Raw genomic sequence first — 13,386 nt, 5'->3', positions numbered from 1 at the left:
TTCCACTGGAGTTTGTAGTTGGATTCCAGACCTTAAAGGAGGGTCCAGGGTTTCTGATCCTGAAATTCAGATGGTATCCCTCCATCCTGTGACTATTTAATGTCCCTGATTAATGTATTTATACTTGTGTGGCATGGGGAGATTGATGTAGGACAGCATCAGTGCTGTCTGCCTTTCTCCACCACCTTGTCCCAGGGCAGCCATGGTGCTGGAGCACAAGGATCAGTTTGTAGCAGTCGATACCTTTAATGCCTTCAGCATGCTGCATTTCATCACAGTGTACTGGGACAGTTTGATTAGCGTGGAAGTGGTTTATGCCAGGGAAAAAGATGAGCCCTTAATTCAAGTATCTGTTATCTAAAACTAATAAAACAGTAGTTCTAAATAAAGCATATCAGCCATGAGCTTTACAGTTCAGTGCTGTTGGCAGCCCTGTACTGAGTGTGGCTGGGATGGAGTTAATGTTCTTCACACCAGCTGTATGGTGCTGGGTTTTGGATCTGTGGCTAAAACAGTATTGGTAACTCACCAGTGTTTTGGCGATTGCTGAGCAGTGCTTACACAGCATCAAGGCCTCCTCTGTTTCCCACTCTGCCCCCCCAGTGAGTGGGGTGACAGTAGGCAAGAGGCTGGGAGGGGACACAGCCAGAACAGGTGACACAGGTTGGCAAAAAGGGATATTCCATACAGTATAATCTCGTGCTTATCAATAACAACAGATGGAGGAAGAAGACGGCTTTGGCTTCTAAGGTGGCTGTTGCTCAGAGACCAGCTGGGCATTGTTCTGCTTGTGGGAGGTGGGGAGTGATTTCCTTTGTGTTGCTTGTTTCCACTCCCCTGCTACCCTGTCCTTTACCTGTTAAAGTCTCTTTGAGTTTTCTCATGTTTTGTTCTTCCACTTTTCTCCCCTGTTCTTCTTGGGCATGAGCAAGTGGCTGCATCGGTGCTTGGCTGCTGGCTGAGGTCAAGCTACCACAAGCCCTGCTACAGTTGCATCAGAGGAGCTGAGCTCCTCTGGACCTATCCTGATAGGTACCTGTGGGAGGTCAGCCCTATGTTGGCTGTCACACTGATAAGTACGAGGTTTTTGCAGACCACAATTAAATCAGGCTACAATTCTAGCTTCCTTCAGTGGACCTGGTTGAAGTAACCTACAATGCTTTTGAAAAGCAGTGAGGTCACTTCTCCAGAGTGATCAAAGGATGTTCCACAGAGTTGGCTTTGATGTGCTGAATTTATATTACTAATCTCCTGGTCCCAGTGTTACATGGGTCACCAGATCAAATACTCCTTGTTTGTTATCATTCTTTTAATCTCCTGTTGCTGGTCACTTCCTCATGGTACTTTTGGGTTACTGATGTCACTAATCTCCAGGTAAATAATTTTTACTTCCACTAATCATGCTTAAGGTCAGTCTGTTAGCAGGAGCAAATGTATAGCAGCATTACCTAGCGGAAGATAGATACCATGACTATGTAAACATTACAGTGTTTTTTTTTAATAGCCCGAGCACTACAGTGTACAATTGAAAAAAAAAAAAAAAAATTGCACAAATACAATAATGTACAGTTATGGTAAACTGTAGTAGAGAACTATTCTGTTCATGTAGTTTATTCAAGATTGAATCAGTTTATTAAGAACATGTAATTAACTGGCAGTCACTCAACTATATCTTCAGAAGGAAAATTGGTACTACAACAAACAAATCACAAATGTGGTACTAAAAATGTTAATCATCTGTAGTTTCTGGAAGCACCCGCTGTTTCTAAACACCCTTCTTTTTTCTCAGAAAGTTCTAATCTCTCTTTTCTGTGACACGCATCCCTCTCTCTCCAGCTTGTAAACCCGACGTGTGGGCTACAAGCAGAAGCCCTCTTCTTGCACACACTGTGGGAGATGGGGTTGCTCCAGCTTTATGTAAGCATTTGCTGTTCCCTATAACCTGCTGATCCCCATGGTGGTGAGAAGGCATCCCATGAGTTTGCATGTACACAGCTGAGGTGTGGGTCCCTACTTGTTGCACGCTGCACTGTCAGTCCTCTAGCTGGATACAGGCTGGGCTACTTAGAGTGTGTGATGGAAAGGATGCTCTGTCTGGCACAGGTAGAGGTTGTGATGTTGACAGGGTGACTTTGGGCAGTGTCACACAGGTCTTAATTACTGCTGTTTCCACTGCAAAGTGTTTTGTTAAGAATTTCACACTTCCTTTATACTTCTGTTGAATCCTTTTTTGTTTCAAAAGTGTCTTTGACCTTCTCCAGTTACTGTTTAATCCGGGTGGTGATTGTATTCCTCTTCAACACCATCAGTTGGTGGTTGATGACCATCTTGCCTTTTGACTTGATCAATTTTGGGCAGATGCTCCCCAGATAAACTAGTCTTTGGCATGCACACATACACAGAATGCGTGCTTGCATTCTGACCTTACCAGGTATTGTTATCCAGCACATTCTTGAGGGACTGACGATAGGAGCAGCCCCAGAATAAGTTCTCCCAGCCTGTTACGATCCACAAGATCCTTGTACTGGCACTTAAGAGACCATACTCCTGGCATGGGGGCTCCAGGAACACCTATCCTTGTGTGTTGACATAGCCTGGAGGAGGATGTTTGCCTCTGTTGATTTTTCAGATGGTGGGGGATCCAATGTTGTGATCCTCTGCTGCTGGTCTTAGCCCACAGTTGGTGAACTGTCTTTTTATACTTTTTAATTTCAGCAACCTGTGGCCTTCTGCAGTTGCACACTCCATTTGAACTGTTTGTCCATGTTCCCTGGTGAATCATAGAAACTGATTGACAGGTGAGTGGTTTACCTTATATGATCATCATGCAGCTGTTTTAGCTGCTCTCTTGTTGCCTTTACCATTTAACCAAAATGCTAAATACATTAATGCTAAATTAGTAGTTTGGTTACTGCCAAGCTGCTCTCTGCAGAAATGGTAAACGTTTGCTTGGGGTTGGCCGTTCCATTACTGTCCAGTCTTGGCACAGCAGTTTCCACACCACGGTTCTGCAGCTTCCTGCTGCATTTATGTTAAATTTCTCTTCCAGCAATGTGTAGGACAAGAGATGTAACCTCATGAGTCTTACTCCATATCCTACTATCCTCTTGACTAGTGACATTGAACTGGTTTTGAGTGTGCTTTCTGTACCCTCTAGGAGTCAACTGTTACTGTTTGTACAGTTTGTTGGTTTGCCTCTCGTGAGTCTGACACAACATCGCTGAGTCTCATACTCTCCCTATGTTTTCCCTGTTGAGGTGTTTTCCTGCTCCAGTGTGCAGATGTACAGACTTTAACGTTAAGTTATAGTGTTCAGTGAATGAAGTATTAAATCTTTGCCAGAATGTCTTACCCAATCCAATAGATCACAAGCCTGTAGCAATTTATTCTGTGTTCTAGGCTTCAGTTATTTTCCTCTGTACATATTTTCCTAGAGGAGGGCCTCTCAGAAGAAGTAATCAATAACAAACATTGCCAATAAAAAATTAGGTCTTTTCTATCAGAAATTAATTTAGATGTTTTGTGTAGATTAAAGCTATTAGAAAACTGAATGAAATGTAGCCTTCCGCTGTTTGGATGTATTGTTTCTTTTCCTCTATAATAGAAACCCATACTGGTCTTTATATGGAAGGCCCAGATTCCCCTCAAATCTCTCTGTGAGATGAATGCTCCATAGAGTGATTTGGGGACATTACATAAGACAGAGGCCAGACACATGCCTAAAACTAGGTGTAGGCCTTTTAGTCACATGATAGATTTGTTGAAGAGCTGTGCTGTTACTCCTGTGTTCGATGGGAATGTCTCTTTATTCCCTTCCTATGTGCCTTCAGTGAAAAATTGGCAGTGTAGTAGTTGTTGATGATTTCTGAGGCTTGTGGTCAAGGTGAGAAAGTAGCAAGTGAAGGAGTAAAGCAGGCATGTGTGAGGAATAATCTTCTCTTTGTCTTTCAGAGTCTTGTACTGATACTGAACTTCTCAAATGTTCTTTGTAAGACAGGCGCTTTCTGCCAAATACCACTTTTTATGCATGAGCAAATGACATATAAAATAAAGACAACTGGGCCACATTATTATGAAAGATCTTTACTGAACACAAACGCATTGTCTCCTTTCTTTTGTTGTATTTGAAGGTATAACTGAAGTTGAGTCTTTTTGTCTGAAAACTCTGACCTGTGTTATATTCTGCAGGTGCTTCTTATGCTTAACTGTTAAGCATTACTTATTGTGTCATGTTATACAAATACGTTGATTTTATCCATTGTTTTTGGATGAGAAAGTAAATGTAGCAATCTATCCTTAAATTAAAAAGTTGAATGATAATAGAATTAACAGAATAATGAGAGGATTTTGTTATGCATTAGACAGTCAATAGAATTGTTAGTTGCTGCTCTGTCTTTTTGTACCTTAACTGTGTTCTGGGCAATAATTTATGCAACTTGACATTGACAACATTGATGTCCATGGGATGTGCCAGTGGAGTTGCTCTTCTATCTAGCAATTTAAATTTAACAGTTCTGTTCATAAAGCATTCTAAATCACTTCTTCGTAAGTAAAATAGGTTTTGATTGAAAGATTAAGGTTTGAGGTTTGATTTTTTTTTTTTTTTTTTTTTTTTGGGTAGCATTTTGTTTTTTGGCTGAAGAAAAAGAAATCAAGAAAAGATGGACTGGAATGTAAGGCGACTGCAGAATGCTGATGCAAAGAAGAACCTGCAAAGTGAAGAAGCATGTTACACTCAGTTGCTTTCTAATGCACATGCTTTTCCTCGGACAAATGCCTGTTCCTCTAAAAATGCATGCACTTATGCTGGAAATAACCAAATGGTGTATCTGCCAACTAACAATGTTGCCTTCCCTGTTGTAAATGCTGAAGGATTGAAAACTTCAGATCAGGCCTTACCAGGAGTATCTGTAGCTGGTAGTGATTTTTTTATCTCAAAATACTCAGTTGATCGACGTCCACCATCCTGCGTACCACCAATAGCTCCAAAACCTCCCAATCAGACATCACGTTTGCGGGCAGAGATGACTCAGACTTCTTGGCCAAACTCTAATGCCTATATTAATTCCCTTAGAAAGTTACCTCCCCTGTCTTCTCAAATAAATGCTGGAAATAATGCGAGGAATGTACTTCGGGAACCTCAGTATGTCACCACAAACAGTTACACTGTGCGGCCACAAATACCGCAGCATAATTCTATGAGAACTGCAATGTTATATCAAAGTAACATTAATTCCCAGAAAAATTCTATGTCTCCTGGTACATCTGGGCAACATGTCCAAAACCAAATACATCATCCCAATGCTCAGGTGAAAGTTTTACACTCACTAAATCAAAATACTGCAGCAAATGTACAGCTGCTACAATATCGACCAAGTCAGATGGGATCAGAAGCTCCTAGCAGATGTTCTGGACCATCTTTGTTTCCTTCCAACTGTGATTCAAGAGCTGCAGCACAACCTTCAACAGGTGTACCACAGGCAGTTCAAAACGTGCCTAATGGATACACCCTTAGCCAACAGAGGCAGCCATCAGATCAAAAAAATGCTTCTAATTTTAACACTGTTCAGCAACACTGTCAGAAGCAGCAATGTGGAGAAGTCAGTCAATCAGCTAGGAATGTCTGTAATTCAAATGGAAATGTGACAGCAAATCAGCCTTTTAATGAAATGTCTGTGCCATCGCCTGGCATTTCCAAAGAACTGTATGATATTGTGCAAGAAATGGAAACTCTTTCTTCGATGTCTGCTTCAAAGCTACTGAGTGATCCTGCTTCAGTTCAAGAAAGCCAGGCTAGTAGTGTAATGAATGAACCTGTTAATTCTCAAATTTCTCCAGCATCAGCAGATGAAAGAACAATCGCAAAGGACAGACTAGCTTGGGAAGCTCAAAGGCTGCTCACTATTAAAAAAAAATGTGTCCTGCTGGAAAGGATGCATCATTATAGAAGAAAACTCTTATCAGCTTCAGAACATGACAAAAGTACTCCCCCACATCCTCCAGGTTACCAAGCTGCTCTTGCTAATTGTCTTCATTGGGTGCCCAACCAAAATGTACCACCTTCCCTCTCTGAAACAGTGAGGACAGAGGGTCCAATACTTAAGTCTTCACCTGAAGAAAGAAAGGACAAAAACATAGCCAGTGCTGATAACAGAGGATTAGAGGTGACTCAAAGTAACCCTCAGGTGGAGCAGGGAGGCCTTTCATCAAGCTCCGCTCCTATTCCCTCTCAGAGCAAACTCCCAGCTCAATTAAATAATCCTGAGAGCACTCCCATCTCGGAACAAAAGGATGCATATGCTTCGACCTCTTCTCAAAAAACGGTGACATCCTCGGACAATGCTTCATGTTTTAGTCAAGTGGATAGCTCTATTAAAATTGCATCAAAGAATGTGCCAGCCTACCCCGAGAACTCATCATTTCTTCAGTTTGTATTGAGCAGCACAAATATATTGAAAGAGAAGACAGCTGGTGCTACTGCTGATAAAATACTGACTAGTCTCCTGTGTAGTGAAAAACCACTGGTAGATACATCTGTCTCGGCTGGAAGCTTACTAAAAAACACTAGTGAGAAGAATGTAGAAAGTTTGAACGGTGAGCAGGCATTTATGGTTCACACAAACTCTCCTGTATCAGAAACAGCCAAATCTGGTGAAGCTAAATTCCGGAGAGATGTAGCTCAGAAAAAAACGCCATGTGCTGAAAATACATCTTTTAAACAGAGCAATTGTAGTTACTCTGTGGAAGAGCTAACTGCATGTCTGGGCTTGTGGAGAAAGCATCCGTCAGAATCTGTAAGTGGGCAAAATAGCCAGTCAAATGAAAGCTCCGCAGCAAATCAGATTGCACCTTACAGCCAAAACACAGAAGATAGAGAAGCAAAGAATGTTCTGGTCAGTACAGATGAAGCAATTTTGCCTGTAACTGCTTCTGTAGGACAAAAACTCGATACGTTGAGTTGCAATTTGATAAAAAGTTTTGAACTCCAAGTTGCAGTTGTCTCTCCTTTAGTACTTTCTGAACAGAGAACACAGAGTGAGCAGGCAGAGAAATGTCCAACATCTGCAGGCAAAACCTCTCCAGTGACTGACTCGGGAAGCACACGTAGCTTGCAACAACAGGGGAAAAATTGTTTAAATGTGGTAAATACCAATAAAGGAACAATAGAAACTGTTCGGTCATCACCCAGTGATTGTGTTCTGGTACAGAAAGTGGATTCACCTTTGCAACAGACCAAATTAGCTGATGGAAACAGAACAGTAAAAAAACGTGTGAGTGCAAATGATTCATGTGATGAAAGCCAAAGGAAAGTTAGTCAATCTGCACAAGATGCCAGAGAAAATCTGCAGCTTGGGTTACAAAACAAGCCTTTTCTCCCAGAATTGGGCATAAATTTTTCTAGTCAAACCTTTCAAGAAGGTGTAAGAGACCAAAAAGACAAGCAAGATGTGTTAGAGACAGGAGTTACATCCACAGCTGTGTTGGAAGAGCAGATGTTTTGTATTTCTAGTGTATGTTCTCTTGTTGAAGGTGATACGTTTTATAATCCACAAATAGCAAGTATCTTCAGGTCAGTCCCTGAGACACATGCATTAAACGGTACCTTATTAGAAGGAAATGCATCTGAGCTAAAGCAAAAGGAGCAATGGCTGGACTTGTATAAAAATGAGCTGAGCAGTAAAACTCCCCAAAGAGAGAGCTTGCTGCAAAAGATGTTGGAAGAATCATCAAGCTGTATGAGTAAAGCAGGTAAGATTTTGGATGGTATCACAAATAGTCATTTGGAGAAAGAAAGCAGTGGCAATCCTCTTAAGACAATTTCTACCTCAGAACAAAAAATGTCATTCAATGCATCTTTCAAGCATCCTGAAAATGACTTGGAAATTCTTGCTAGTATAAACCAGGAGTTAGCTCAACATTCACTAGATTTCTCGATCAGCGTAACTGCTGAAGCAAATGCATTCACTGTTCCAAGAGACAAGGGTAAACGAAATTACATGTCCAGTAAAAATAGCACAGAAAAAGAGATGAGCCTTCTTCGAGCAGAACCTACTAAATGTCTAAACAATCAGCTCTCTGAACTAGTGAAAGAGTTTCCGTATGGCATTGACGGTGCTGATATGCTAACAAAAGAACCAGTACAAAATGATTCTGTGGCTGAGCGGATGGAAAATCAACCTCAGAAAGAGACTCAAATTTGTGACAAGAATTCTCATTTGAAGACCCCAGCAGATCAGATAAAATTTGCAGTGTTAAGTTCTGATCAGGTGCAAGAACTGTTTCCTGACCACAACCAGTGTTCCTCTAGTGACAGCAAGAGAGTAGAGAGTCAACAGTCAGAAAAGGCTTCAGCTGAGAAGGAGAACTTTGAAGGCAATATTCAGCCTAGTCAGAGTCTATGCGAGAAGGAAAAAAACCCACAAAAAACATCCAACCCCAGGGAAAAAAACCCCAAAGATTGTTCTTTAATGGGTTGCCTAGCTGTAGCACATAAAATGCCACAATGCCCCGGTAAATTTGTAACGTCTGGTTCCGAGAAAAATGATGATCAACTTTCAAAAGCTGAAAATACTAGTTCTGTAGAGAGGCAAGAAAACAACAGTAACTCTGATGCTGTAATGAAGAACAACTGTGCAGCAGGAAACCTGCCGATTTCTGAAAAAATCCCAAACAGTATTACCAAAAATAAAAAAGATATTTGCAAATACACCTCTGTAATGAACAAAAAAACTAGGCTAAAGGTGAATAATGACTGCAAACTGCTTACAACACAACAGGAAAAAATGGGACCACTTAATGCCTCTGAAAACCAGGATGTTGATAAATCTAAAAGGAGCAGCTCAAAGGAAGAGTTGCAAATTGACAGAGGAACCCCATTGTTAGGCAAAGAATTTAATTCTGACAAAAAAGAACATCAGACAGCGTCAGAAGAGTTGTCAGAGAAAGCTGGTCATACAGATGCAGACGACATGACAATGTCGTCCAAAAAGAAAGAGAGAGTTTTCAAAACGGAGTCCTTTTCAAAAGATAAAACCAAAACAGGTGTGGCCATGAAATCCAAAACAGACATTCACAGATCTACAAAGTCAGAAACCGTTGAAATTAAGCATGCTGAAGTCAATCATGGACAAAAAATTAAAGCTCATGAAGAGAACTCGGCCGAAGAACAGAACTGTAGGAAACAAAAGGAGATACTTGGTCAAGATGTGGGAATTAATGTCAAAGAGAAAGCCAAATTATCAGCAGAAATAAAACATAAAAAGCTGAATAGTTATCGTGCTGATGCTGTAAAGTTCCCAAATATTGGCACTGTAGACTTAAAGTCAAGAAACCACAAATATTCTCAGCATAAATCTGTGAAAGGACATCCTTCACAGGAGCAGCCATACAAACGGAAGAGGAAGGAAAATATGATTGGGAAGAGGGACCCTAAGAAAGCAAAGGTGGAAGAGGAAAGACTGAAACAATCTGAAGCAAAGAATTCCAAGCAGCTTTCACATAACTGCGTGATAAATACTGACAAAGCTAAAAAACTGAATGGAGAAAATGGCTGGAAACCAAAGAGTTCATTAGCAGATCGCTCTGTGCTTAAATTACAGAGAAAAAGGGCTCGACCTTCTAGCATCTCTAAAAACTACTTTTCTAACAAAGAGAGACGTCTCGATGGTCAAAACAAAGACAAGTGCTCTGAGAAAGTGTTTCCTGATAAAAACTTGCTATATTTAAATAGAAGAAATAACAGATTAAAATTGCATCTTCAAAAGGAACCAAAAAAACACTACCTGAACAGAGTTGCATTTAAACGTATGGCACAGGAACGCATCTATCTGACAAAATTAGAGACATCACCTGTCAGACCTGTCTGTCACAGAAAGGCCAAAGTGCCACAAAACAGCCCAGATGCGAAGAGGGACGCTTCTGTCTCAGAAGCTGAGAAATCGTGCAAACTGGAAGTACTTGAATTTAAGCTGTGTCCAGAGATACTGTTCAGAAATCCAACCACTGATGAAGAAAGCTTAGCTGCAAAGAATTCCCTGGAAAGAGAGAAAGCTGTTGTGGCAGGTAGGATGTTGTCTTAATTATTAATTTGTAAGTAAATTATTTTGCAAGTAAAAAGTATGTACTCCTTTTTAAATTCATGTTACACAAAACTATGGACAGTGAAAACGTGTGACTCTAGAAGCTGAAGGTTGAAATAGCTTAGCTAGCTTTCTGACAGACTAGCTGTGTGTTAAGCTGAAAAAGAACATGAGACTTTTCCTTCAATTTAATGTTGTATTCTTTTTCCTTAAGTTTTACAGAATAAAGTTAGAGTAGTTTAGAGCATGGGAGTTTCAAGTAACTTCACGAGAAGGCTTTCTAACCTAAGAAGATAGTTTGGCTTGTTTGTAGAAAGCAGATTCCCTTGGCATAGTTACCAAAGGTGATCTGATTTGTATTCAGTGTTTACCTAGTTGTGTATAAATCTGGCTGGGTAGACAGCGGAGGGAGAGATCTTTTGCGGCATTGCAGAAGAGCGATGGCTCGGGTCAGACATATCCTGCATGCAGTCTCCGTAACCTTTGCCATGTTTGCTTTAAGCTGCCTTTTTTCATCCTCTCCTTCCCTGTCCCCAATCTTTTGTCATTTTATATGGTACACTGTAAAGCATGTTTGTGTCGAATGCTATATTTGATTTCAAATAAAACCAAATCTTAAATTATACATACCAGCCCTTTCATTCATTTTCACACCCAAAGGAAATTTCCTTTTGCATGTGCTAGTGTAGGTGTTAAAACTTGATGCTGAATAGAGACCAAAATTTGTGATATAGGAACCTCAAAAACATTTTTAAAAATTTTCTCTTTAGGTGTCAAGAGTAAAAAAGAAGATTGGTTAAAATGTGATCCAGTGAAGCAAAAAAAGCTGGAAGAGATGTCTACAGGTGAAATGACTTCTGATTATCCGTTTTTAAAACAGAAGTTAAATACTTTTGCTTGAAATGTTCCTTCACAGTGACAAATCTTAATAAAGTATTTTAACTTATTCTTTACTAGCTTCGCTGATTAAATGGATACTGTAGAGTAGGCATATGAGTTTCAAAGATTTGTGGAGATTTTTATTGCCATAAGGATATGTTGTTGGAGATTGTTGGAATTTTCTTGCATATGGGTATGCAGTTGAATTGGAGGTAGCACTGGTGACAAGATTCAACTACAGTTTTAAACTGTAGGTGGAGACCAAGCTAGCGCTTTCCTACTTTAAAATGTAGGAAGTAACATAACAAAATCTAGTGTGAGACTATAAAAACAGAAAATTATTTTTAAATTTTATTTGGTTTTCAAGTGGACGCTGTCTGCACACACACCCATGCTCACAAATACTGGGATCTGTGTGTCCCCGTAGTCTGGACAGGATTACTTGTATGACACACAGAGGAAATGTGATGCCACTACTACATCTTCCTTGTTTCTCTTAATTGGAAAATACCTTTTTGGATGGTCTTTTGTACCCTTTAGGAGTCAACAGTGTCATCTTTCATCTCAGGATCTTGGTTGTTCTATCCTTTGTAAATCTTGGGTGAGGTTGCTCGCCGCTGTCTTTGTTTCTTTGCTTTAGGTATCTTTCTAGCTATAGTCTTGTTTTCCTACTGGTCTAACAGGAAGTGAAATGGTGCATTCAGCACACTGTAACTTGTTGCCATCCTCTTCTTATCTTGCACTCGAGTGCAAGTCCTCTGCTGATAAATTACCTGTGTTGTGGTGTTGCAAGCAACACATTTTGCAATGTTTACCTCTTTTATTGCTGTTGAATGTGTCCTTGGCTATTGGTCTCTGCCATTCTTTTAGCCTTTCCTAATGTCTCTTCTCTTACTTTCCTAAATGCATATTTTCATTCACACCTTTCTTAATATTCTTCAGAAATCTCTGTTATGAAGACACTCAAATGACCGTTTGCTGCTTAAAGATGCTTTGGAGTTTGATTTAAATCTAATGTGCCTGGTGCTTTAGGAAGGAAGTTTGTGGCATCTTTTTTGACAGTGGATGGCCTTAAGTACCACGTGCATAAGGAGTCGGGTCATTTGAGACTCTTAGACTTTTGCTTTAACCTGCTTCTCTGTCTGTCTTTCAGCTGAGGACAGTATTCCACTTGATACAGCTATACAGATCCTGGATGGAGGTGGTGAGGCTCTTCATATTACGATCAAAGACTCAAAAGAGATGTTTCAGTCCTACAGGAAAATGTATCTGGAAAAAAAGATACAAAAGCCTTGATAACACTCCTGTGTGATAGGTCTTACTCAGTATCACTGGGAAAAAAATGCCAACACTAAAATGCTTTTTCCTGTTTAGTTCATACTTCTGAGTAATTGTAAAAAAAAATAAATTTTTTTGAGTGCTGGCAACTTTTCCCCTTATTTGCCTCATATTTGTAAATGATTGAGATCTTAGTCTGTATTTATTGCACAAATATGCTTTGGTGCTGAAAATGCCACTGTCAAATGTATTGTTTCTTTTTTGTGTTATTTGAATCTTTTTTTTTAAATGATACCGGAGTTAGTTGAATCTTGACCAAAAAAACTCAGACTTATTTAAATTGTCATAGTCTGTTTTCTTTTCTGGTTCTGGAAAACTTCTACTTGTAGTACTTTCCATTGCTGGCAGTGGAAAAATATTCCTACTGGAAAGGGATTGCAGTGAATTCCCAAGCATTCCACCTTTATTTTCTACTTACGCTCATCTGATTGTTGTGCTTCTAACAAGGCTTTCTATTTTTGTAGAAACTGTTTTTTTTAAAAACTGGGAATACAAATATAAAACCCTCAAGTCAAACACACAGATCAGGGGATACCATGAAGTATTTATGCTGCTACCCAGTTTTCTTACATTTCTTTTTGTGGAATTTGTACAAGTTGAACTCTTGAGTTCTTAATCTGAACACAGTGCTGTAAACTGATAGTTGACTGAAGACTTATCTTCTCTTGTTCTTGTGTCTCTCTGCTTTCTTTACGCTTGAAAGAAAAGTGCGATTGTTGAAATGCAGGGAGTTTGAATTTGCTTTTTTCAAGACTTTGTTGCTCACTTTAACCAGACTGTAATTAATTTCTTTGTTTATAAAGTGTTAGCTAATGTTTGACTGCATATTCACTGTAAGAGTTATATTTGTTGCTGGATATCTTTTAAGTGCCTTTCCATTATTTTTTTGAATTTTGAATTGAATCATATTTTTCCAGAAATTTGTTACTTGATTCTTTCTATCTGTTTAAACCTCTATACTGAAAGTAAAAACTTTGTAGATATTTCATTGAACAATTTTTATACTTTAAATAAACTTTTGAAGGCTATGCCTTGTCTTTTTTTAGTTTAAAAGTAGAAAGTTGTGTTTATTGCAGTTTCCTAAATAGAC

At 39.5% G+C, this 13,386-nt stretch overlaps 1 protein-coding gene across 1 annotated transcript; it reads left to right on the top strand.

Annotated features, from left to right (window-relative positions):
* Positions 1–4,140: 4,140 nt before the first annotated feature.
* On the top strand, positions 4,141–12,254 carry RESF1 (retroelement silencing factor 1; the record flags this gene model as incomplete). Its single annotated transcript, XM_082006584.1, has 3 exons — positions 4,141–10,062; positions 10,850–10,924; positions 12,112–12,254. Exons 1-3 carry the CDS (start codon positions 4,662–4,664, stop codon positions 12,252–12,254), a joined length of 5,619 nt encoding a protein of 1,872 aa, XP_081862710.1. The 5' UTR covers positions 4,141–4,661.
* Positions 12,255–13,386: the final 1,132 nt, after the last annotated feature.

Source organism: Phaethon aethereus (assembly GCF_964289735.1).
Source record: "Phaethon aethereus genome assembly, chromosome: 1".
Classification (NCBI taxonomy): Eukaryota; Metazoa; Chordata; class Aves; order Phaethontiformes; family Phaethontidae; genus Phaethon; species Phaethon aethereus.
This window is presented reverse-complemented; position numbering and strand designations above follow the sequence as displayed.